Source organism: Natator depressus, chromosome 18 (assembly GCF_965152275.1).
Source record: "Natator depressus isolate rNatDep1 chromosome 18, rNatDep2.hap1, whole genome shotgun sequence".
Classification (NCBI taxonomy): Eukaryota; Metazoa; Chordata; order Testudines; family Cheloniidae; genus Natator; species Natator depressus.
Genome location: NC_134251.1, coordinates 12,616,263 through 12,643,718, shown reverse-complemented (window position 1 = coordinate 12,643,718; position 27,456 = coordinate 12,616,263). Strand labels below are relative to the sequence as shown.

The following is a 27,456-nucleotide window of genomic DNA, read 5'->3' as shown; positions in this document are numbered from 1 at the left end:
GCTGCACTGTGCATGTTTTAACCCTGCTCCCTCCCTCTGCATGGAGTCTGAATCCCTTGCAAGGGTCTTCATGGCATAATACTGATTGAGGGCAGGTGTGTAGTAAAGGAGTTTTCATTCTTCCAAACCCATGGGAAAAACACCACCTATATAGCTAGGAAGTCCAATAAATAGTCTAATGTTTCAACTTGAGTGTTCATTGTGTAATAATTGGGGGTAGGAATTTCTTGCTTATACAGTCAGATATGTTCTAATGGAACATAGCTTTTAAAGTGCAATACAGATACATGCAGAATCCGGGCCTCCTGTCGATCAGAAGAGCAAGTGTGAGCCCAGCAATCAAGACTGATCTTCCTGAGTAACACTGGGTCAATTATATCTGCTCTTTATTATTTTTGTTAGCCACAGGACAATGTTAAGCTTGGTGAAAAGAACTTTAGGGGTTGCAGCTTGCTGTTAAGAAGAGTCTGAGAACCTGGGAGCCCCTAGAAGCTCTGGAAGAATTGAATAAATTTCTGGATTTGTCACAAGGCTCTTCCCCTCTTTCCCCAGAGCAGAGAGAGGAGCTAGGACTCCTGTGGCATCCATTCCTTGCTAGACAAGCTGTGTGAGAGTTAACACTATTTTTCATTAACTACAGTATCAGGTGGCCTTATAACTCCCACTCAGAGTTTTTCTTGAAAAGGGATCACTTTGAGAATGGAGAGGCCCAACTGCAAATTGAGCCAGAACAGAGTTTGATGGGACTAGTCACTAGTGTTTGATCTTGGCGACTTTGTATTGAAAGTAAAACTGGGAAGGAGTGAATTGAATGCATGAGATAAGGAAATAGTCTAGGTAAAGAGTAGCCGTTGGGTGTTTTGTTTGGAGCCACAGGAGATGAGAAGTGGTGTTCCCTCCTTAAAACTTAGCGTAGAAAGACGTGGATATAGCTTCAAGATGAGGCAGCATTTTATCCCTGAAAAGCACATGTGTAGTTAACAAATTGTGTGAAATACACATGCCAAAACTGTTAAATTATTTTGAGGCCTGTTTAAAACAAGGCTGCATTTGTAAAAGTTCTGTAAAGCCGGGTTCATTTCCCTGTTCTGTGTATATTCCTATGGAAGAATATTTAATACTGTAATAAAAGTAATTTCTGTAAACTCGGGTTTTTTTGCTTATCTTAAGGGGACAAGGTTGGAAGATGTCATTCTAAATTATCAGTGATGAGCTTCTTTAAAAATTGTTTCCCTAAGGTTGAGAAATTATAATAAATCAGATCACTGGTCAATCTGGACAGTATGCTGCTTTTGGCAATGGCCAGTACCCAGTGCTTCAGAAACGCCCCCACGGTGCATTTGGCCATTTCTGCAGTATTGTATGTGGGGTTGGGGGCGTGCATAGGGTAAATACCTTCCTGACCCTTAAAAACAATTGGTTAATGTTCTAAAGCATGGGCACTGATTAACTTTAGCTTCTGTAACTGGCAAATGTTTATAATTGTCACAGTATCATCCAATCACAGTATCAGACTCTCTGACCTACTGCCATAGTGAATTCAACATTTGGTAATTGTGAAATGGTATTTTTTTCTGTTTGTTCTAATCTTGATTGGGAGACCCTTGCTGCTGTTAACAACTTATTTTGTGGCAGGCTTAGATGTCAACCAGGTTGTGCCCCTGTTGTGATAGAAGCTTCACAAACATATAGCAAATTACAATTCCTGACCCCAAATCTTATAACTGTATATTTGGATGTCTTGTTGGCATGACCAGGGGGCAAGGCTGGCCAAACTTCCTTTCAAATTTGGAGTGAAAATGAATATGTACTTCTCAGATAATCTCCCCATCTGACTTGCTGCCCCTAGGTGGCCATGCCCATGAAGCGACCCCTGGGAATTTTGACATTGGTAGCTGTGCCAAATGGATTAGAGTTAATTTTTGAGTTCATGTAGGAGAATGACCACATAGTGTATCATTTTGTGCTATTATTTAAATGTATGAGTAATATTGGTGACATCAAGAATGATGAATGACTTTTTTTCTTTCTGGATAAAGCCTTGAACTCATATAGCCTGTACAGTGTGCAGTGTCTCTGTTGGGTGTCTTCCATTTCCACTGCACGATGCAGTATGCTAGTAACACTACTTTTTGGGGCTCCAGATTTTGCTTGCCATAAACTCATAATGAGTTATTGTCAGATTCTAATTTTTTTTTTTTTTAAGAATTCACCATTATTTTACTGATCTGTTCTGGCCTAAACGGGGAATATGGTCTAAATTATTTTTATTACAAATCTTAATATGAGTTCACAAGCAGTACACATAATGTTAATAAGAAAAAAGTTACTGACCCTAGAGAACAGAACTTTCTCTAAAATCCATCTCATCGTTCTCAGAAGCAGAATATATTGTATTGCATATACCCTGTTCTTTATTGCTCAACTATTGCCAATAGGGTCTTTTAAATTGTCTGTCAATCAGTGGTTTAGAACCAGAGATGCATATTTCCCTAGCATGTAATTGACTATTGCTGTTCTTGATTTTTCATGTGTTCTGTAATTCTTTTGTCTGAAAAACTTGCGAGTTGCAGTTACTTCAACAGAGATTGACTCTTGCAGTCTTTTGAAGGGGATACAAGCTCTAGAGAATCAGATTAACAACCAGAAATGGACAATATATTGAAGAGTGATCTCAAAGTATAAAAAACCCACCTTTTAAAAAATAGACTGACTTAATTCCAGGTTGCAGTTATCAGTAATGAATACACTTAGTTTTTGGTGGCATTTATCTCTCAAGTTACCATTCATAGTTTATAGAAACCTGAAGAGTTTCTCAATAAAATGATTTAATAAGAGTGACCTCTTCAGAAATCCTGCTGGAAAACTTGGAACAATGAAGCAAAACAAGTGCAACCCTTAGCAAACGTATGGGAGCTGCAGGTGCGAATTTGTTAAATGTTTACTAAGGTTTGAGAAGATGAGGAGAAAACTGGGTATTGAATAGCATTTTTATTGGTTAAAACAATTTTTAAAAGTTACTATAACGTTCTTCTGATGCTGACTCTTCAGACGTGCAAGTCTGTCAATGTTTTTAAAATACATGGCAAGGTGGCAAATGGAAAAACCCTTTGAAACTCTGATTCTTGTTATCCCCTTAGCTTGTAGCAAGTCTTCCTTGGATTATGAAACATCTTCACCTGTCATAGTAGCACTTACGGTACTTTTAACATCGACCCTATTGGCTGCTTCTATTTTTATTATTTCTTATCCTCTTAACACTTCTCTGGCTGCTCTTGTAGTAAAGTGGATTCTAAACTCAAGCATCCCAGCACCATATACAACATTACTAACCAGTGTTAACCCGACTTACTCTGGCTGCTCATCCCATCATTCTACGATGGCTGTTGTGTTCACTCACTGGGGGAGGATTTTCTGAAAGAAGCAACAGCAGTAACCAAGGCACATGTGTGTGGCATGGAATTGCATGTCTTCGTAACATATGTGGGGTGCAGTTTACACCTTGTTTTTGTCAAGGACTTTAGTTCTGTTTAAAGGTTTTGGAGGAGGGCTGGGAGGGGATGAACTTAGGTTAGATGTAGTATTTTAAAGTTAGAGTTAAATGTAAATTTTAGTAGACTGGAGAACTTATATTTTAAAGGAAACAATGCTGGGAGGCTGACAGAAATGTTCATGTCCTTACACTCAGTCGTGAGAGACATCCATATGATTTGTTCTGTTAATTTTTATTTGTTTTAGTTTTCTTTGCCTGTTTTTATTTTTTTTTTCCTTTTTTTTTTCAATTTTAATTTTGGTTGTTTTGGGGCCACTTCTTGATTTTTGTTTTTCCAAAGGATGCAGACTCTGATAGTGGGGATGATTCGGACAAGAGATCGTGTGAGGAGAGCTGGAGACTGATCACCTCCCTGAGAGAGAAGCTGCCCCCCAGCAAGCTGCAGACCATTGTAAAAAAGTGTGGTCTCCCCAGCAGTGGGAAGAAGCGAGAGCCTATTAAAATGTACCAGATACCACAACGCCGGCGCCTTAGCAAAGACTCAAAATGGGTCACCATCTCAGACTTAAAGATACAGGCTGTGAAGGAGATCTGCTATGAGGTAGCCCTCAATGACTTCAGGCATACTAGGCAGGAGATTGAGGCACTGGCCATTGTTAAAATGAAAGAGCTTTGTGCCATGTACGGAAAGAAAGATCCCAATGAGCGTGACTCATGGCGAGCTGTTGCCCGGGATGTCTGGGATACTGTGGGAGTTGGAGATGAGAGGATTGAAGATGTCATGGCCAGTGGGAAGGGAGTAACTGATGTGGATGACCTTAAGGTGCATATAGACAAATTGGAAGATATTTTGCAGGAAGTGAAAAGGCAGAACAACATGAAGGATGAGGAAATAAAAGTTCTCCGAAATAAGATGCTAAAAATGGAGAGGGTTTTACCACTGATAGGGTCACAAGAGCTGAGAGCCCAGTCGACCACAGCTAATGCTGCTAATGTTAAAAATCCAAACTCTGTGAGTGTGGTGGATGCTGACAAGAAGTATGCAAATGCTTTGAAAAAAGATGAGAATGATGAGCTTGATAAAGAGGACCGTGTTTCCCAATTAATGGAGGATGACCCAGCCTTCAGGCGTGGGCGGTTGCACTGGATGAGGCAAGAGCAAATTCGGTTTAAGAACTTGCAACAGCAGGAAATCGCCAAACAGCTCCGTCGACAAAACATGCCTCACCGATTTATCCCACCTGAAAACCGTAAGCCCCGGTTTCCATTTAAGAGCAACCCCAAACACAGAAACTCATGGAGTCCAGGTACTCACATAATTATCACAGAGGATGAGGTTATTGAGGTCCGAATTCCAAAGGAGGAAGAGAGAGAGAACAAAGAAGAGAACAGAGAAAAAGGTGGCAGTGCTGTCTCCCAGGATCCTCAGCAACTATGGAACCTACATGACTCACAAAGGAGTCAAGATCATATCCAGATTAACTGGCAACAGCTAAACACTCAGCCACAGCCTGGCAATCAGCAACAGACACCACCTCAGTTACGCTGGAGAAGCAATTCTCTCAACAATGGCTACCAGAAAAGCTTGTGCCGTCAGACATCTGGCTCATCTGAATCACTGCAGTCCCACAGTGGGCACCAGAACCCAGACCTGCAGAAGTTCCAACAGAAACGCCACATTCACCAGCACCACCAATCCTATTGCAATCACAACAATGGAGGCAATACAGAGAGCACTGCAGTTAACATCCACCCAAAACAGATTAATGGGCACAGCCGTTACGACCAGTTTGTGACACCTCCACGGATGAGACGACAATTCTCTGCACCTAACCTCAAAGCTGGCAGAGAAACTACAGTATGATTCACTGGACAAATGGGAGAAGGGGTCAGTGCTGGCTTATTATTCAGAAGCATTGCAATGGGACAGTTTTGATCACCATCTACCTTGGGTTTCAGTTGGCCAATTAGAACTTGAGTGACTTGATGTACAAAGCACAAGATATTGGTATTTCAACACATCCGTTTTGTTTATGAATCATGGTGCAATTTTCAAGACCTCGGAGAAATATTGTGAAAAATGTTGAGACCCCTTTATAGATTAGAAGACTGTGGAAAAGAGGGTACCCTATTAGCTAGTGTACCTTCCTTATTTTTTGTCTTGGAGTATTTTTCTAAAGCTGAAAATACTGTCTGGAATATATAAAGAGCTGCCTCCCTCCATGTTTTTATGTAGACAATCAAAAGGGGAATCTAGTTTATAGTGTTGAATGTCTCTTGTGACCTTTTGGTTAGAAATGAAGAAACCGATCACTTATATTGTAAGCTTAGCTCTGGCTCTTCAATTCAATTCACCTTTTCACCTCCTAACCCATGTTCTTAAATAATTGGTAAACCAAAAGCTGTCAGCTGGCAAGACAATACGTGGCTTTTTGTAGATGTGCTGTCTCCTTTACAGAAATTTATGAGAGCTACTTGGACACTGCCCCCCCCCCCACCCCTTTAGAGAGTACCATGCCTTTTTGTCCTCCTGCCTAGTTTCATCAACATCAGTATGAAATTGCCATGACTGTAGAAATCTGCCTCTGTATGGGGGACTGTGCACATGGCCAGAGCCATGTTATGGAAATAAGCTTTTTCTCATTCCCATCTTGTCTCTATTATAATGGTTTTTAGTTATAACTTACTATACTGAGATGATAAACGTGCACTGCACTTTTTGATCTTTAGTGGTGCAGTAAAGACACTCTGAGCTGATTTCTTCCACTGCAGTGGTTAGGCTTTGGGTCTCAGATGTATTACTGGTGAGGATTTAGAATACTACCGTGAATTGGAGGGGGCAGAGAAAGGAGGGCTAGAGAACTGATTCATTTTACATAATACCTCATTCTAGTGCCTTCTGGTTTCAGATTGCTCTCTGTTTCAAGTCTTGTTGAACAAATCTGTCACTTTAAGGGGAAATCACATTGGTCATTTACTCCCCATCCCCCAGAAAAGTACAGTTTAGACGCAGTATTTTAACTTATACCATAAACAAAGGTACCTAAATTTAGAAATGAAAACACCATAAACACTTGCAAACCCTGTGATCCTACTTCAGATCTCTCAGAACAAATGACACTAAAAATAGTGGACAAAAAAGTAGATGCTGTTTGACTAAGAACTAGGCTTATGGGTTTTTGGAGTTTTTTATCTTGATTGGAAAGTGCTACTTTTAACTATAGGACTTGTTTCTTTGCTTTTGAAAACGTAGTCTTTTCATTAATTCTTATTTACTTAAGTTGTTTTTGGACTTGAATTTTTAGGACATCTGAATCTTTGGAGGGAAACTTGGTTTACTGTAAGGTTTAACCTGAACGCAATTTTTAAAATGAACTTGAGTATTTATGGCTGATTTAGTGTGGTTGGGTCATGTTCTATGTTACATTTGTACAGTTAAATGACTTGTGCTGTGTTGCACAAATATCCTTGATTTTAGTACTTGAGGTCATTTTCTTTGTGTTACACATAAGCCCTACTGGTAACAGTTTTTACTTTTGCATGTTTCAGCATAGCTATAAATGAGCAGAAGTTGCCTGCAACTTACCTCCCCTTTATTATTTCCTTCCTACATATTTTCTTCCCTTCTGAACTATATTATTACAGAGGAGCTGGTTGTAACTCCATGGTTAAATTGCAACCAGAGACTTACTACTTTGGTATCTGTCACTCAGGTCTCAACACTGCAGTCTGGTCACATGAATGTTTCCTGACACATTATGATCTCTGGGATTTAGGAGGTTCAATAGCGTTGCTTCCCAGATGGCTCTAAACTGATGACACGGTTAATTTTCTGTCCAAAATGGTGATGCCAATGGCATCTGTTCCATATTTCAGTCTCCGTGAACAATGGAAACACTGAAATCCCTGATCCTTCAAAGAAAGGAAGCCCTGGTACAAAGACAGCACTTTTCTTTCAGCTTGAGTCAGCACTCTGATTTTATTTTTGGGCTGCAAATAACCTTGTGCTGTTAGCTTTACTATAGAACTCTGTGTAAATAGTTTGTCCCATTCCTACTATTTGGCAATAACGAGTGATATGATTTGTCCCTCTGCCATCCTTTTCAAATGTCTTACGACCTGATCTGTTTTGTGGCAAGCAGGGAGAGATGAAAACAATGAGTATCTGGGGAAATTCCCATGTGCCTTCATATGGAATATTCCAGCCAAGCAGAGATTATCCTGGATAGGAGCCAGGCACAAGGGAAAGACCCAACAAGTCTATTTTGTGTGTCCCCATTCTGTTTGCGCAATATAGCAATAACCTATGCAAAACCAGCACATGGCTGAGGTATGCAAAAGGAACATGTCGCATGCAGTTTTTTTGAAATCCATTCAAGTATGTATTTTGAAATGGGATAAAATCATATACTAATTTGATTTTTAAATCCCAGACTTTAAATAAGTCTTGTCAATGTGTGTTGGCTTAAAATTACCTTGAAATAAATGTTCTCCTTAGCTCTAAATATCTGATGAGGAATGGGTTTTAAACCATCACTCTGTTACCCAAGACTGTCAGTGTTTTTTGGTGCAGCACTAAAAAACCACCCAGTTTGTTTGAATTCTGCATCAGTTACCTAGCAAATGCTGTTCTGAAGCTGTCCACATAAATTGCTTCTTAATTTTCCTGCATGACTTGAAAAAAGAGCTAAATACAGTAACTGCCAAATGGAGTCAAAATTGGGCAGGGGAAGCTGGCTTTCTTTCAAACTTTAAGAGGCTATTACAAACCATGTAGGGTGAAACCTAAAAACTATTAAATTATCCCTTTCTATAGGGCAAATGGAATTAACCGGCACGAAAACAGTCAATTTCCTATACAAGTGTGAAAAGGCTTTCATGCTAATGGAAAAATGCAGCATCCATGATGCAGGTGCCTTTTCAGGAAGTTAATTGCCAAGGGCTGATTTTCTGTTTGCTTTGTTGGCAGATGACTTGCATGCACCAGTGCCTTAGCGTGAGGGGTTTTCTTATCCTTAAAGAAATCTCACTGGGGGACTTGGGATGGGAGGGAAATGCTTCTTATTTTTTCACTTCAGTGTCCTTTTTCCGGCTATCTGATTTAAGAAATCTGTCAGATTAGGGGGAGAGCTTTGTATAAGTGTTATGAACATATTTTCAGTATCTTTCTCCATTCATTTGTGTAAGCTGTGTGTTTTTAAACCCAGATACTTGCCTCTGAACCACTTTAAGAACTGCCAGATGAGAAATCCATGTTTACCCATTGTTACTCTAAAGGAGGTAGTAAGTCTCCTTCCAATGAAATTATGGGATTTTCAGATCTGTCCAGTTCACGTTTTTTAAAAAAAAGTTTGATTGTCTTGAGAGCAAATGCTTTCCTCATGAAAAGCAGAGCTGGTTTGTATTGTAACAAGTGCTTTTTCAATAAACTATGAAATACTCTTGTAAGCGTCTGACTTATCTCTGGTATATTCAGTAGCACAAAACTTTAGCCTTTCTGATATTTTTTTAAAAAATATTTTTTGTCTTGTGACCCATTCTAGTTGAGTTCAGTTTAAAATTTCTTCCTCCTTCAGTTGTTCCTCAAACTGGCCCATGTAAAATTAAATTACTCTTGAGACAGATATAGCAGGGGCCCCATTTGCTTCTACCACCACATGTTATGAAACTTCATTTACAGTGCAGGAAGGATATGGGCTGTAATCTTGTTGCCTACATTAGTTTAAATTCTGAGGAAGCACAGCAGGGAATTCACAATTTCCTTTATAGACTAAGGAATAGGAAAGTCCATCCTCACCATCTTGCTATTCCCAAAGAATGAGGAACAGAAATTTAGAAGAGACATGTCTGTACCATGATGTGTTCTTGGAGCAGCAGACCCCAGTCAGGCATTTAAAAAAAAAATAAAAATCCTACCACACATTTGAAAATAAAAAGCTTTAAGGATTTTTCTGTGTGGTCTTGTTTTCTCTATACAGTTTTTTTTGTTCTGTTATACCACAGTTTTTCAGTTGAAAGCTACCACTCAGATAAAGTATCAAACACTTAGCCTGAATCTCTTTCCATTGTGTGGGTTTAAAAAAAAAAAGTCAATGACCAGTATCAAAGCCCAGCAGTCCCATCACACGGTCTGTGAATCAAGATGACTGTTCATCCTTTTATTCAGTATTGAAAGCCAAGCTGCCAGATAGCTTAAACACTAGAGTACTGCCAGTTGCCGGGAAACAGTCCTATCTTACAAGAATATTTATTTAACTGGTGAAATGTTCCCTTATTCTGGGAAAATATACCTGACCTAGTCCACTTAAAAACAAACAAACCTGTTTCTTTTTGTAAGATGAGGATAAAGGGGAAAAAATTACGTACTGTGAACATGTTCATATCTTTAGATATCTGTCTATATATGATTTTTGGTTTGAGTCCACATTTAAAAAAAAAAAAGAGGATCACTACAAAAAAGGAGAGACAAAGGATGAGTTACTGTGTCCTTATCGTACCCAAATAATATGTCTGTACTCAAGTACTAACAGAAACAAGGTGTTGTGATGGAACATTTCCGATGCTGCAACCCTTCTTTCTGTCAACCTTTCAGCTTCTCTGAAAGAGCCAGAACAAAGATTCTACTTTTCAGGGATGCTGAAGGAGTTGGTGGGTAATGCACCACTAATGTAAGCACTGCTTGAAATGCATCTTCCTTAGATTCTGCTTCTCCCACAGCACCTCTGTCTCTGTAAACAGTAAGTCAGGAGACCGCTAAAATGTCATCTTCATATTAATAGTGTGTCTCCGAAAGCTCCAGACCAACTCCAGGAAAATGAATCCTACCCTTCATGTTTGACTGTTTGACTTGTTTGTTGTTTGTTCTCCCATCCCTCTCCCCACTGCTCGCTATCTGAGTTTCAAATGACAGTGGTTTAGTCATTTAGGGGGGGGGAAAACTGATCTCTAGAAGACAGCTGCCTTTTGTATTGAAATGCATTTTAGAGTTCTAGGTATTCTATGTCGCTGTCAAACTTGGTGCAGCTTGAAGCCTTCGTCTCTCTACCACCTCACCCACCAGGCAAACAAAAAGAATCCCTTTCTTACAGAGCAGAAATCATTAAGAACTTCAGCATGGGACACAATGTTTAAAAAAAAATCTGTTTTACCTATGGCTCTTATTCCAAAGGGATAATTAATAAAGAGATTTATCAACTATACAGAGGAATCCCTTCATCCTCCACTGAAATGCAACCCCTTGTGGAGAGAATGTAGCAACTACAGCTTAGGATGAGTGAATTTTCTTCAACTGGAAGTTCAAGGAAAAACAAGGAGTTGAAACGTGGCCCAGATACAAAAAAGAAATGCCCTTAGTCCTTTTTTTTTTTTTTTTTTTTTTAAAGGCCGGGGGGACTTTAATGACCTCAAGTGGTCAGGACTTCTGTTTCAATGTCTTTAGAATAAGACAGCAGTCACCTCCCTAATGCCATCACCTTGTGGGAACGGTGCCACCTGCTGGAATTCTAAAGTTCATTCCTTCTGCTTCTGCGTGCTCCTTCATTCTTCCATCAAAGTACTGAACTGGTGTGATAAGATATACTGTGGGTGCACGAGGTGTTTAGCTTAACTACGGGCTTGTCTACACAGGGACACTCAAAGATCATTCACATGTTTAGTTAATGTGGATTAAGTTTCCTGGGTGTCCGCATGTAAATAAGTCTGAAGAATTTTGTTTAAGTAGGGCTTAAAACAGTGTAACACTGAGGTTTGGGCACTTCATTGGAATGGGGAACAATGCAGTGCTGACACTTTCATAACAATTCGACTTTAGAATGTGGCATTGGAAGAAATGCATTAAGGGAAAGAATGAATTCTAGGGTTTTGGATCATGGACTAGCAAAGAGGTTTGAATTGCAACCTAAATATCTGCATAAATTCTTCCAAAGAACCCAGCAACACCCTCTGCACTTTCTGAAGTATTGGTGTGTATTTGCCCCTTGATCCCCACATAAAAATTCTAAGAATTAAATTCATGTTGCATTTATATGCTTGAAAGTATCTTTAAAAAAAGACAAGGGAGTTCTGAGATCTGGAGCCGAGATGAGACAAGCTGGAATCTTCAAAGATCTTGAAATAGGGGATTATTGAAGTGCAAAGCTCATGGCTGTGGGAAAGGCACATACCACCAACTAAAAAATAAAGGATCACCATGCCTTGGTGGGCAATAAGTGATGATCTTCAGCGTCAAGGAGCTCCACAAATGATCCAGTGTGGGCCCCATTCATGCAATGCAAGTACCTAAGGTCTTGAAGTCCATTTCAGTTCATGTACAACTAGAGCCTCATAAACCACTGCCTCTTCATTCTCTCGTATTGATGTATCCAGTGTTATGGGGACTTAGTTCCCAAAACTTTTTTGGGGAGCAGGGGGTGGCCAAGAGGGCTGGAGGAGGGAGGATGAAGGCAGAAAGATTAAAAGCTTGTCATGTGAGGAACCAACAAATTCATAATCTGTGAAATTTTCTTCTGATGAAACACTGTTCTGGGTTCTGCTCCTCTTTTTCTCCCAGGCTCACAATAAGACTGAAATTTTGTGAGTGCTAGGGTGTGTGTGTATATTTATACTGTATATAATGTGTTAAAGTAAGGTGTGTAATCCCTTAAGCATCCTCGTTTTGGTACAGCGTGAGGCTGAAAGTATGTTCCAGTGCTGAAAACATATTAATAGGGTTGCTGCTTTTAGTTAGATATGGGACCTCTTTGCCTTTGCCACCCTTTCTGTTACGAGGTTATAAAATCAGCTTACCTTTGACTGTGAAAAGGTTTTCCCTTCATCTCCTGTATGCTTCTCCACCAAGAATGTCTTGTTGGTTCCAAAGCAGAACTATCCATTCAAACCAGATTTAACACTGCAGATGTCTTGACCAAGCTCCTATAAATCACCCAATTTCTTACTACTTTCCTCCTCTTTTACAAAACCTACACCAGTTTAGAAATGAAAGTAGTAATTACTGCATGTTTCTAAAGTAAAGACTCTTCAAAGCTTCTCTTTTTTTAAAAAAAAAGAAAGAAAGAAAGAAAGCTATTTTCCCCAGTAAGGATACACGCTTACAAGTGGGAAAGGTGTGTATGTATGTGTCAAACCCTCACATGTCATAAGACAATCTAGTACAGTAAGGCTGAACTGTGTATGTTCAAGGAAAATAAATGTGTCCACAAATGGGAAGGGATAGCTCAGTGGTTTGAGCATTGGCCTGCTAAACCCAGGGTTGTGAGTTCAATCCTTAAGGGGGCCATTTGGGATCTGGGGCAAAAATTGGGGATTGGTCCTGCTTTGAGCAGGGAGTTGGACTAGATGACCTCCTGAGGTCCCTTCCAACCCTGATATTCTATGAAAAGAGAAATGCCTGCTTGTGGAGTACCAGATGGTTTGACAAAGGCTCTTGGTAGTTTTATCTCCTTTGCATTCCCCAAAGCACCCACCTGACTCAGTCATAACTAAGCCCGTTAATACCCAGAAGCTAGAGTCCATAGATTTCCTTGACTTCTCAAGAGAGTATTGTTTTAATGACAGCTAGTGACAAAACATTTAGTGGGGATAGAAATGGCAAGTGTAGGGACTTTCGACTCATGGCGAATTAACTAGTTAAGGGATTCCATGGCCTTGTATGTTACAAGGGCTGGCTACTGAAAGCCCATCATCTCACTGGTAAAACAAATCAAACCGTGAAATAAGGGGAGGCAATCTAAAACATGAGAATTCCCTCCGAGAGATGAGACTGTCTTTGAGTATTAAGCACAGGTAATCCTCTTCCTCTCACTTTGCAAGCCCAACACAGATCTTTTCTCCCCTTTTTACTCTGTCCAGCAGTCTAGCGCTATGTTTATTTTATCCTTTCAAAAGAACACCCTGGCTACTAGGACTATAGCACTGCCGTGGTGCTCTGTGGTGGAAAGGTCTCCCGATCCATGTTAAATTGGAGAGGTTTGCAACTTTTATTACCAAAGTGAGTTTTAGGTAGTTTTACAGAGGGGCCAGTTTTAAGAGCATCCAGCAAACACCAATTTAGACATCTAAGTAAGCGTACAGACATTCAAAAGTGGGAGCTACAAGGTGCTGAGTACTCCTGAAAATCTGGCCCATAGCATCTTCCCTACCTCTTAGGCAGGATGAAATTCTCTGGTCCAAACCCTTTCTCTCACATGCATCTCCACACCCAGGTAGTCAGCCTTTCACAATTAGTAACTTTCTTATTGACATTTAGGATGTCAGTATATTTAAAAACAAGTGTATGGTATTCTGTTAAGCTTCTGTCTTCTCCTGTACCCAAGTTGGCATCTGATCTAGAGCCTGAGATGCACCTTTGAGTAAATGCCCATATGTCTTATTGTTTGTTTTTTTTTCTGTATTTCCATGAATATCAGTATTTTCTTTCATTTATTTGAGTAAGCCTTTGCAGAGTCCTCTGCAAATTAGCAGGATATACTAACTTTCACTTCTAATGCTGCTCATAGGGGAGCTCCAAGAGAAATTGTTTTCCTGTGCTGTCCTCCTCCTTCTCTCCACCCACTGGGAGAAGGAACTTGTTGGTGGTGACAGGACACTTTATCTCACTTTGTCCAAGCAATTACTCTTGCAAGATACAACATCCGAAACATTTTTCTACTAGGATGGGTCTGATTCTTTTCCAAACACTTAAGAGTCAGAAAAATACCTCTGGTCCATTCCTCCACTTCACATGATGGGGATAAATTTTTCACCCCCTGCACGTCCTTACCAGTGGGACCATAGTATGCTCAGAACCAAACCTGCTTTGGCCTAGGCACAGTTAGTCTTATCTGTATAAACATAAAACTATTTTCTTCCTTTGTGAAATTAAATATACATAATGGTGTGTTGCACTCACACCCTAGGTGGTGAGAACTTGATAAAGGAATAAACTTCATTTAAAGCATAAAATTAATTCCATTGCACCAAAAGACACAACTCAATGGAATATCTAACTCTTCACGGTCTTGGTTAAATGAAGATACACCATCTCTCCAGTCCATCTCCATGTAGCCTAACTAACTAATATAGAGAACAGTGCAGAAATGTTAACTGCATAAAACTGTTTCACAAACATTTTAATCTTTGAGGCACTTAACCTCAATTTCTAAGCACTGATCTTCAGCTTTTCCATGTTTTATAATCCTACTTTGGTCATTATTCCACTATTTAGTTTGTATCAGCAGTGAGTTTTCCATTTTAATGACTTTTATGGTGTGTGAGGGATGGAATAGTGGGGCATGGATCCATTGGCCCTGCACACTTTTTATGCAAAATGTGCACTGTCACCAGAAGTACTTTCAAAACTAGTTAAATTATACCAACAAATTTACTGATGCCCTCTTGACATTCCAGTTTTGAGTTTTTTCCCACCGGGGGAAAAAAAAGCCCTCCACAGTCTATGGCCATTGTGTGTAGGGGGGGTCTTATAATAAGGAAAACACATGGCAGACATACCAGCATATCTTACAGACACCCTTGTCTTCTCCTTTCCACTCTTCTAGAAGGAAAAGTTCCAAAGATGTCTAGTATGTTATTGAATTCTATTTCAGAGGAGTCTGATCTCTTTGAGAGTTAAATGGAAATATTTGTGCATATCTCCTCTCCTTTTGTGTGTCTGTCACTCCTGAAGTGTTTTTCTCTTTCTGGCTGTCTCCTCTTCACTTTCATGTCTGTCTTTTTCCTACACGGTATCTCCTGTCTTCCCACAGGACTATGAGAGTAAACTGCAGGCCTTGCAGAAGCAGGTTGAGACGCGATCCCTAGCTGCTGAGACGACAGAGGAGGAAGAGGAAGAGGAGGAAGGTGAGTTTGAGACTGGAAACAATTCTGGCTGTTTCCAAATCTTTGGTGCAAAGGAAGGTGTACTACAGAGTTATTTGCCATAAGATGGAAAACCAACTTTGGAACTTGTGAAAAAGTGATGGCCTCTTAAAGAGCAAATTTGACAGCCATATAGACTGAAATTCTGTATCCACAGAACGGGTTCTGAATGAGCATTGAACAAAGGAACTGGACCAGGACCCTCAAATTCATTTAAGCCACCCAGCAGCCATTGGATGGGAATGAGCTTTGGGCTTCATATTCTGGTGCCAGTCCACAGAGCTCTCATGTCCTAAACAGAGATTATTCGTGAATTTGCGCTAGGATTCTCTAATCTGTGGGCTGGTCTACACTACCGTGAAAGTCGATCTAACTTACATTGCTCAGGGGTGTGAAAAAGACGTTTCCTGAGTGATGTAAATTACATCGACCTAAATGCTGTCCACACCAGCGCTATGTTGGCAAGAGACGCTCTCCCACTGACATAGCTTCTGCCTCTTGCAGAGGTGGAGTAATTATGCCAACAGGAGAGCGCTCTCCCATTGGCATAGCGCGTCTTCACCAGACATGCTACAGTGGTAGTGTAGCGCTGTAGTGTAGACTTGCCTTGTGAAAGAACTCCTGATTGGGTCTACTGTAAGTGAGAGCATCTTATGCAGCTAACTCCTCTGTGCTACAGAACACCCAGGAAGGGAGGAGTGATTCAACAGATGTAGAGCTTAACAATCTTCTCCCTGGGTATTTGCTTTCTCTTTTTATTAGCATTTTAGCCTTCTGGATTTCTACAAATCAAGTAACCAGAGCTTGCTTAGTTTTTATTTCGGTCTAGCTACTCCAAATGCTTTATAGCAGGGGTCGGCAACCTTTTAGAAGTGGTGTGCCGAGTCTTCATTTATTCACTTTAATTTAAGGTTTCGTGTGCCAGTAATGCATTTTAACGTTTTTTAGAAGGTCTCTCTTTCAGTCTCTATATATTATATAACTGAACTATTGTTGTATGTAAACAAGGTTTTCAAAATGTTTAAGAAGCTTCATTTAAAATTAAATTAAAATGCTGATCTTATGCCGCCGGCCCGCTCAGCCCGTTGCCGGCCTGGGGTTCCGTTCACCTAGGCTGGCAGCAGGCTGAGTGGGGCCTGCGGCCGGGACCCTGGCTGGCGTGGGGCTGGCGGCCGGGACCCCAGACCGGCAGTGGGCTGAGCAGCTCAGCCCGCTGCCGCTCAGCCCACTGTTGGTCTGGGATTCTGTCCACTGGCTCCTGCCAGCCAGGGTCCCGGCTGCCGGCCCTGCTCAGCCCGCTGCCGGTCTGGAGTCCCGGCCCTGTCCACATAGAGTAAGTACCTACCTTCTCCCTGGTTCTAGCCCATTCTCTTCCTCTCTCTCTGCACTGAGCTGAGGGTGGGAGTGCACTGAGAACAGGGCTGGGGGTGAAGGAGCAGGTTGGGGTGCAGGGTCTGGCCAGGAGCTGGAATGAGGGAGGGGGCTCAGGGTTGGGGCAGGAGGTTTGGGTGTGGAGCGCTTACCTGGGCAGCTTCCATTTGGTGCGACGGGTGCAGGTGGGAATGTGGGGGGTGTGCAGGAGCTCCTGTTTGGTGGGAGTGGGGATATGGGGGTTGCAAGAGTCAGGGCGTGGGGTGTGGGGGGGCTGAGTATGTGTGGGGGGTGCAGGAGTCAGGGCAGGGGGCTGGGGGGGGCTGGGTATGCGTGGGGGGTGCCGGAGTCAGGGCTGGGGTTGTTTGGGGGGGTGCGGGGGATCAGGGCACAGGGCTGAGGGTATGTGGGGCGGGTGCAGGGGTCAGGGCAGAGGGCTGGGGTGTGTGGGCTGGGGTCGTGGGGGTGCTCCCAGGCCCCTGCCCTGAGCAGCTCACGGCAGGGGGCTGGAGGGGATATGCCCTGATTCCACCCCCTTCCGCAAGGTCCCCGGAGCAGAGAGTGTGCTGCAGCTCCACCTTTACCTTTCCCGCTCACTCGTAGTAAGGGCTGTCAGCTGATCGGCCGCAGGGCGGGAGAGAAGGAGGGGCAGGAACTAGCACGCTGGTGGAAGAGGCGGGGGGAGGGGGAAACTTGCCTGCCCTGCAAGGAGAGAGCGGTGGGCTGGGGGGCAGAAAAGAGCGGGCCGGGCAGGATTTTTAGTGGCACCCTGCTGTCTTCCCGGGTCCGGCAGACAGCAGCATGCCAATAAAAATTGGCTCGTGTGCCATTGGTTTGCCGACCCCTGCTTTATAGGCTAAGCTTCCAGTGCTTGGAGTGGAAGATCAGAGCTAGTTACCCATTGAGCAATGAGTACAACCTATCTCCTTTCCATGCTCTCTTTTCAGTGACAACATTAAGAATTTTACAAGAAAATGAAGAGAAGTAAATAACCTCTGAATGGGTGTGTTGGAGAGAAAACCATTACATTTGACTAAGCTATTTCCTTGCTTTCCTCAGTGCCCTGGACTCAGCATGAATATGAACTGGCCCAGTGGGCGTTCAGGAAATGGAAGTTTCACCAGTTCACTTCATTAAGGGACCAGCTCTGGGGCAATGCAGTCTATCTGAAAGAGGCCAATGCAATCAGCGTGGAATTAAAGAAGAAGGTAAGATTGTACGGACCACCAAACTCCTAGATGTTGTCTGTATACTGATCCTGCTTTGATGTATTATACTTATTTTTCTCGCCTTTAACCCACCATACTTCGTGGTTTTTATTTTGGTATGTGAAGTGCTTTGAGGCTTGACTGCCATGATTCAGATTCCATACTGAATTTGTATTTCTTTCAATCCATTTTTGTATATTTCATCTCCCCTACATTGTCTCCCCAGTCCCCATTCCAGTTATCCTTTAAAGCCTTGTTAAGATGGAAAAGAAAAGGGATCTTATCTCTAACTTCATGTTGGGTCATTCGTTTTTATCAAAAAGTGAATGCTAGATCTAGATGCCCAACATGGCAGTATTATATGCTGTTGTTAGACTACCAGGCTGTTCCTTAAATGTTTTGAACTTAAAAAATTGGTGCTGCTCTCAGAGATAAAAATCAAGTTGTTTCCTTCTTTCGTTTAGGTGGGTCCCGGTCTCATTTTAATGAGGCTTTTTGGGAGTGTTCTTGCTACTAGGGTTAAATAGAAGCCCCCTTGTGCCTGATTTCTATGAATATATTTGTTTTTCTCCATTCAGGTGCAGTTTCAGTTTGTCCTGCTGACCAACACTCTCTATTCCCCTCTGCCCCCTGAACTGCTGCCCAATGAGTCAGAGAAGACTCGGAACAACAGACCTTTCCCTCGGACAGTAGTGGCTGTGGAAGTCCAGGATGTGAAGAATGGAGCAACACATTACTGGTCCCTGGAGAAACTCAAGTAGGGTCTAGTTCAAAATTAGTAGGGTTTTTTTTCTTAAGGTCTCTCTAGACTTGTCCCAGTTGATCTCACTGCCTTAATATATATGTTTCCTGCACTTGTCTGGTACTCATTCCTTCTCTTCTGCTTCACATAACCCTACCACTGATAAACAGAATTAAAAGGTAAAACTTCAGTAATGGAGATCTGCCCTTAGAAAACCCTCCCAAATTTTAACAATCTCAAGTCTGAGGTGGTGGTTTTCATCATTCTTGTGCAATGTGCACAAGATAGGCCAAGGTTTCCTACTCATTTGTATGACTAAGGATTCTTCAATTTATTTTTGCACTTCTGGAGTGTAATCCAAGGATTTTGAAACATAAACCTTAAATAATCCTCTGCGTGCTTGTGGTTTATAGTGGGGTCATTTTGCCAAGTACTGAAATGCAGCCACTTTTTGGGGGGGCATGTGACAGCTATTCAGTAGTGCACACCAACACAATACATTGGTTCAGTGCAGAAAGCAACGAATGTGCCTAGATGAAACTGCAGGAGGAATTTGGGGAGGCAGAATGTAATGACTGAAGCGTAAATTTGACCAGAGCCTCAGGGATTAACCTGCTCTTATGAAAAGAGCCATGGGATATTTACTGACCTTGACTGGCATGTGTTCTGCATTTCTTCCAAAAGATGGCATCTCCCACAGCACAGTGACCCCTAACATTATGGTAGAGCATTAGTACAGTAGAGATGAACTGGCCCCTTACCTCTTTGTACCCCCCTTTCCCCTTGCCTGTTTTAGGACGATACTTTATTCTGTCCCTGTAGTATGCATGCTCTTTTAGAAAAATGACCACAGTATCTCTGTACTAATGTCCTCATTCATCATACGGTAGAAGCAAATTCTTATAGTTTCTTTCTCTCAACATTAATTTTTTGGGGGACTTTTTGCTGTGTAGGCAGAGGTTGGAGTTGATGCGGGAGATGTATGACAGGGCTGGAGAAATGGCGTCCAATGCCCAGGATGAGAATGAGAGCACAATGACTGGTAGTGACCCCTTCTACGATCGATTCCATTGGTTCAAACTGGTTGGTAGGTACGTGATGACAATTCTATCTCCTGGCACTTCACCTACTCATTGCGGGGAGAAAGCTGTGACTTTGAATAGAGTTTTAGGCTGTGTAGTCATATCAGCCATGTATGTGGGGTCTCAGGATTGATGATCCAACTTCTGGATCTTATTGATCATCTTGCATCACCAAAACACTGGTAAGAAGCAGGAAATGCTGCCTAAAACTTTCTTGATACAGATTTAACCTTTCAGAGGGTAAGTATTTGAATTCACCCTTAATCAAACTTGAGATTTATTTCTAAAAGGAAGGGATTGAAATAACTAGTTAAGTGTTGTCTGAAGTTGTTGGAGTAGTGCTGTGAGAGAGACTGAAGACTTATGGAAATACCAAGGGAAAACTGGTCCAGAGCTTGAGGGCTTTGTGTGGATGTGACACTAAAGCAGTTTTGTTGCTTTTTTCTGGAAGGATTTAAACACCTAGTGAGAGGAGACCGAGATTCATTAAGTGTCTGATTGCTGAGCCACTCCTTTATTTTTAAAGTGCCTTATGGTGGATATACAGATTGTAGATACGCTAAGTGAGCTAATAAGAACAATGTAAATAACCATACATGATTAGCCTTGTTTGTCTTCATGTTTCCTTTGCTTTTTGCTCAATCCAAGGATTCCGTCTTTCCCTAACTATGTCAGCAATCCCCTTCCTCCCATCTCATCCCAATCCAGATGGTCTAAAGCTTTTGCTTGCTGTTATGGTGGGCTCTGTGCTGACTGCAGCAGTATGATCTGTGTTATGAAGCATTCCTCTCTCCCCTTGCTGTGTTAATCAAAGTGTTCCGTTAACTGATATCTAGCTCCCCCATTTTCCATGGCTGCGTGAATGAGCGCCTTGCTGACCGCACGCCCTCCCCCACTTTCTCCACGGCTGACTCCGACATAACCGAACTGGCCGATGAGCAGCAGGATGAGATGGAAGACTTTGATGATGAGGCCTTTGTGGATGATACTGGCTCCGACGCTGGAACAGAGGAGGGATCCGACCTCTTCAATGATGGGCACGACCCGTTTTACGACCGGTCCCCTTGGTTCATTTTAGTGGGAAGGTTGGTGAGGTTACTGTGAGAATAGCCAAAAGGGACCAGCTCTTGACATAGGCTGCAGAGGCTTTGCCTTTCAGAATGGAGAACATTAATCAAGCCCAGCCATATCTAGAAATGGAACTCATCAGACCTACTCAGGTAGTCTGTCAGTTTTAAGATTATAATGCAAATCTTCCACATTAAAGGGCCCAAGGAGCCCTTGAGAATACAAGCTTTACCCATCAATACATAAAACCAATTCCTTTTCCCTTGCTTGTAGTAATTAGGGTGTTTACCTGGACACCGTACTTGATTTGCAGAGATTATGGTAGTATTGCTCTGACGCTTCTTTTCTCTAGAGGAGCATTCCAACAAATATGAAGGAAACTGTAACATCTAATCTAATAAATCCCCCTTTAGAAAACTCATTTAACATCCTCTTTGTGACTGGGAGGAAATGGGAGGAAAAGTTGAAGGTCTGAAAAATAGCTCATCCCAAGGTTCCTGTCTGGACTAGGGGAAATAATTGGAATTTTAAAAACATCTCAGTTAACTGTTTAACATAGTTTTTAAATACCACATACCATGTTGTGTAGACCGGGTTTCACACCTTTAAAACATGTTAGCTTGTTTTCTGCATGTTTTAAATGTGTTAAACCCTGTCTACTCTATATGCTATGTGGAGTTTAAAAACATGTTTTTAGAACATCAACTATTTTCATAGCCTAGATATGCTCTAGCGAGTCTTAAAGACTCTCGTGTAGACACAGCCATGTACAGCATGTTACACGGATAATACTTGTGTTTTGATCACAAAAAGTATTCACAAATAATTTCTGTGAAATATCCAGTAGGCAGGTTAGCCAAATTTTACTGATGGGGAAATTGAGAACAGGGTTGTTGAGTGACTTGCTTCGGCTATAGAGAGAGCTCGTAAGTGATTGGAATTGTGATTGGAGCTCAGAAGTTCTTAAACCCTGAGGAATAAAAACTTTAGTTCTTAAAGATGCAAGGAAGCAGAAAATTCCTGTTCCCTGAGAAATATTGTATCCTACCACTCAACACGTGAAAGTCACATTTGAAAGCACAACTATTTCAGGTTAATCTAATGCACAGATTTGTCAGTTTTGGTGTGGAGTTTTCTTAATTGTCCTGTATGTGCAGTAACTGCTTGCACTAGCAGGAACCACGCTCTCACAATAGTGCCAGCATGCTGAGTGTATTATGCTATTGTGTATATTCATTCAGTGTGTGGAGTGCTTGGGAAAATGTTGAACTATTCATCTTCATTTCACAGTCCTAACATCCAGACTCCACAGGAAGCACTGTATACAGGCTGAGCAAATGCCGTGTATGAAAAGAACACTTGTGCTTCTTTGCAGTTAGGTAACTTACACCCTATATCCACATATAAAAAGAGTACAGATCTCTGAATCTCTAGATGTATATAAGTCAATCTGATCTCCTGTAAATTGCCTCTATTATATAACTCCACTTTTGATCATACAGGATTTTAATGAAACTGAATTAATAGTTTCATGAGTTTCCATCTGTCCTCTGACTGCAATTGAATTTAAAGCTATCCCCCTAACTATAGGTTTAGTTTTATCCGTTTGTATAACCTTATGCTGGTTGTAACAGCAGTAACCTGCTGCTGTTCTTTGACTTAGACTATGGCTGGAGATTGGACACCACCAGAGTTCAACTGATTTCCATTCCTTAGTATTTTCCAGCATGTGTCCTGTTCCGTAAACTTTGCATACGGACAAGTAACTTGGCCTACCATCTAGGCAGATATTGTCTCCCACAGTGGTGATTGCGTGATACAGATTGAGACAAAACCCCATAGTACACTTAATTAGCTGTGCATTGCTGTGTAAAAGGGACACAATGGGACAGAGTAGCATTCCTTCCTGACCTCAGCAGTGATGAATTTGTCCTGAAAGGGAGAGTTAAAATACTGAGGTTTAGTCATTCAATTACCCAGCCCTTCTTAAAATCAAACGACAATATTTTATACTGTGCATTGTCTGCCTTCTATCTGAACTGTAGTCTTTTCTTTTTCAAAGAGCTGGTCCCTTTAGCCATCTCTTCTGGCATGCTGGGATGTTAAGTCTGACTATTTAATGGGGTGAAATATCAAAACATTTGGTTTGTTTTGAGGGAGGCGGAAGAGGGTTATGATGTATTTTCTTCAAATCCTGAATTGATGATGTGTATATTTAAAGAGAAAATTCCATGATCATTCTGAGTTCTGTTGTTTTTATGTTTGGTAAAAATTTCTGTTTGTAAATTTTCATTTCTAGTTTTGTTGTGAATATGCCATTTTACCTCACCAATCTTTCTGCTAATACAGTTCCCCCTCTTTCAGTCTGCTGGGCTAAAGTGCAGGGGGAGACCTGAAGATGGGGATGATTGAGGGAGAGTGGGACAATTCTCCAGTGTGTGAGGGAGTGGTGAAAGATAACCTTAACCTTTCATCCACTCCCAGCTTGGCATACTCCTGTGGTGTAACAGGTGGAGGAAGGTGGTATTGCTGGATAAAGACAGCTTTTCTCTGTACAGCCACAGCAGCCAATGTGCCGTTGCTGCTCATGCCACACAGGATCCAGCATTTCTTACACCAGATGGGAACCCTAAAAGATTCTTTGTATACATAAATTTCTTTCCCTGATTTAAAACAATTGCCTATAGCTGGTAACTGGATAGAAGGAAGTGGAAGACGAAAGGGGTGTGTGTGTGTGTGTGTGTGTGTGTCTGTTTTGTCCTCTGGGGTTATCATTTTATCAAGGTGACTCTCAAATTGCAGCTGACTTTCTAAAACTGAATGCATTTGATATCTTATCTGTTGGATCATAACTTCAAAACCTGGGTCATGTGTGTAAATGTATTTTCATTTGCCATCTTGGGATAGAATGTTCGGGTAGCCCTAGCTTTAGAGCGGGAAGGCCTTTTGTAGAGACTGCCTGTGAGACTGTCTTTTATTGTATATGCACACAGATATGAGGCTAGCTAGATTCCTGCCTGGTGGAGAGATGAGGAGAACGGGGTGTGTGTGTCTACTTTCCCTGGACTTAATGTTTTTTAAACTGCATGTATTATTGGTAATGATGGTGATATTATACCTCCCTGAACTCCTACCCTGGTCCAGCCAGTGTAAATGATTTGAGTTCATTAGTGTTTTGTTTGGCTTCTTTCCCTTCAAGTTAGCACTACCTGAAAATTTTGGGTTTAAAGTCAACATTATTTTGTAAACCATTTCTTTTTCTGACTTACCCCTCCTCACCCTGTTTTATCAGGAGGGCCCTACCAAGTTCATGGCCATGAAAATGCATCACGGACCGTGAAATCTGCCCCCCCCCAATCTCGTCTTTCGTGTGCTTTTATCCTATACTATACAGATTTCACAGGGAAGACCAGGTTTCTCAAACTGGGGGTCCTGACCCAAAAGGGAGTTGCAAGGTTATTTTAGGGGGGGTCACAGCAGTGCAGAAGTAAGGGTAGCAATACCTTCAGAACTGGGCGGCCAGAGAGCAGCAGCTGTTGGCCGGGCAGCCAGTTCTGCAGGCAGCGCAGAAGTACGGGTGGCAGTACCATACCATGCCACCCTTACTTCTGGGCTGCTGCCTTCAGATCTGAGCGGTCTGAGAGTGGTGGCTGCTGACTGAGGGCCCATCTCTGCAGGCAGCAGCCCAGAAGTAAGGGTGGCAATCCCTCTGCCTTCAGAGCTGGGCTTCTGGCCAGCAGCTGCTGCTCTCCAGCTGCCCAGCTCTGAAGGCAGCACCGCCACCGGTAGCAGCACAGAAGTAAGGGTAGCAGGACCACACCCTCCCTACAATAACCTTGCAAACCCCCCCCCCCCCCCAAGTCCTTTTTTGGTCAGGACCCCTACAATTACAACACTGAAATTTCAGATTTCAATAGCTGAAATCATGAAATTCATTATTTAAAAAAATCCTAAAACCATGAAATTGACCAAAACAGACCATGAATTTGGTAGGGCCCTATTTATCAGTGTTTACCTCACTTTGGAGCAGACTGAAAAGGAAGTAGATCCTAATTTTATTTATTCATGTGCTGAGTTATGATTGTTTTTGTTGTATATTTCTCTTCATGTCTCTTTTTTTGCTCTTACAGCTTTATTAATCCTTTTCTTCTGTACTGCATTTTGTCATCGCTTTATTTTAGCAGAATTATTTTAGTCTCTTCAGTTTGTAATTAACAAATGCCTACCCCCTCCTCATTTCAAAAACACCCTTATGTTGAGGAGGTGAGGCCCAGGGAGGAATGGCCTCTTATTTTATCTAACTTGGGTTCTTGACTATGGGGCAAAAGGCACTGAGTTCACCTCTCTTTTTTTCATCTGTTTTCCTGTGTCTGGTGAACACCCTGTACATTTGAGGGCACTGGTCAGAGGCAGCAGGGATCCATGTTGCTTACCCTATACACCCAGAATAATAATTGATTCAAGCTTTATTTTTGATTGTACTGGATATAAAGGCCAAGAGGAAAATGGAGTGTATGTGAAAGGAAATCCAGCTAAACACGTGTTCAGTGCTGTAGTATAATTTACTGTCAGCTCAGCTAGAACCATCTGAACGAAACAGTCGTCATGTAGATTTCTAGTTAACGAAGTGTAAGGAAATCGTAGCTGGGAGTATTACGTACCCTCCCTGCCTTCTTCCATTGAATTCTGAAAGCTCTCATAATACTGTCTTTCTCAACTCATTAAAACCCCTTCTCCTGCCTTCCTTGTTGAGAGCTATCCATGGACTGATCTTTTAGGCTTCTCTGCATTTAGAAATTTACTTTGATTGGGGGGGGTACTCTTTCCACACTTAAACTTGCCATTTTAAGATCCCTTTACAATTTTAAGTTCTGCCGTTTAAAAGAAAAAATGAATGAGCTTTCGAATATAACTCAAAAGTATAACGCATTCTTAGCTTTAAAGTATAATTTGAAAGTTGTGAACAATAAATTGGTCAAACTACTAATCCAAAATAAGACCCCCTTCTCCCCCACTTGGTGTTAAAATTTTCAGTTCTAATAAGTATTGTAATATCTTCCAGTACTGGTCCAAAATGCTGCATTCTCTCTGTTGTAAGCTGCAGTGTTTTGGACTGTTGCTTTAGAATTTCAAGGTGGCTTGTTATATGGGAGTGGGAAATCTAATATATTCCAAGCTACTTATCTGAAGAGAATACTGTAGCTCCCCCAATACTCAGTAAATGATCTTCTTAGAAGCCTGAAAGATGGTTTATAATTCACTGGGGAATTTTGATAATTACTTCATATATATATAGTGTATTATAAAATATGCATAGAGGAGAGAAAATGCTTAATCAAAAATCTGTTTTAAATGCTTGTATATATTCAAGTTAAACATTTTGTTAGATTGCTAAACAGTCACTTTCCTTTTAATTTGTCATCTCTAAACTACAATCACAGGATGGAAGGTTCCTAATGATGCTTTGTATGCAGTAGAGCCTCTTGTGTTTTTAACGTCTTTCTAACAATGCTGTTTACAACTGTATTGCATCAAAAGTCATCTTTCATAAGCCAACATCTTAAATGTCTCCTCTATATACTTTATAACTCACTAATGTAGACCTGTTGGCTCCAGCCAGCTCTGGTTTAAAGTGTCTGTGTTTTCACACAATTTAGCTTGAAAATACTGCAGGAGCTCTTTAAGGGCAGTGTGAAAATAGCAGTACATAGTACAAGATAGTCTGTTATAGCAGAACTGCAGACACTAGGCTGTATGAAGGCATTTGTGTCCTGTCAGCCAATGAAATACAAAGTTCTCTCTACAAGTGGTGGTCTCATGTTGTTTTTCACTCCTATTACCAGGGCGTTCGTATACCTGAGCAATCTACTATACCCAGTGCCCCTTATCCACAGAGTGGCAGTTGTCAGTGAGAAGGGGGAGGTTCGAGGATTTCTGCGTGTGGCAGTGCAAGCAATAGCAGGTAAGAGAGTCTGGGATTGCTCTTGCAGTGCAAGCTTTTGGGTGGCTTTTGAACAGCTGTATTTTAAAAATAAAATAAAATAAAATAAAAAATGGGCGAATGGGGCGGGGGCGCTGGCTTCAAAATGTTTGCTTTTTTGCTGCATTCAGTTCTGGACCAGCTTTAAGATCTGGTACTTGCAAGCCTCCCAGGACACTTACTCTGTCACGTTAGAAAGACGGGGTTGTATTCTTTCCAGTGATATAAAGCTTTTGGCCAAGGCCAATTAGCGAATTTGACCAATTGATGTGTAGAAAATGTATCCTCTCTTTTAGAGGTTTTGAAATGTTCACTGTCTACCACTCTGAGATTTGTATGTGGTAACTAAGACAACCTGAGGTGTAGAGACCGGGGAGGGGGGAGAGGAAAGATCATATCAATAGATATTTCAAAACACTTTTTTTAAAAATGTCTTTCCTCTACAGTATGGCATAAACATAAGAAGTGATGGTGCATGTGACTGTGTGTGAGAGTATAAAGGCTTGAATGGCACTATTTTTGGATGACCCGCAGAACTAGCTTGTGGCTCTAATGTCTTGAGTCTCATGTGCTTGTCCCAAATAAACACCCATGAAACCTTTACTTCATTACGTACCATATATTCATCCTGACTTTTCAGTCTTTCCTGTCTTTATAAATCA

The 27,456-nt window shown here is 41.5% G+C and overlaps 1 protein-coding gene across 8 annotated transcripts in view; it reads left to right on the top strand.

Annotated features, from left to right (window-relative positions):
• The window catches only part of KIF1B (kinesin family member 1B), a 147,470-nt gene that overhangs the window by 78,979 nt on the left and 41,035 nt on the right, over positions 1-27,456 (top strand). For 7 of the 8 annotated variants that reach the window (XM_074933986.1, XM_074933982.1, XM_074933985.1 and 4 more), the window contains 6 exons: positions 15,232-15,325; positions 17,774-17,922; positions 18,501-18,679; positions 19,618-19,755; positions 20,583-20,831; positions 26,658-26,776. In XM_074933986.1, the coding sequence (XP_074790087.1) occupies positions 15,232-15,325; positions 17,774-17,922; positions 18,501-18,679; positions 19,618-19,755; positions 20,583-20,831; positions 26,658-26,776 (928 nt within the window). Of the gene's footprint in view, positions 1-3,833; positions 5,983-15,231; positions 15,326-17,773; positions 17,923-18,500; positions 18,680-19,617; positions 19,756-20,582; positions 20,832-26,657; positions 26,777-27,456 lie in introns of those variants that run through there. The other variant, XM_074933989.1, reaches the window with a different exon arrangement.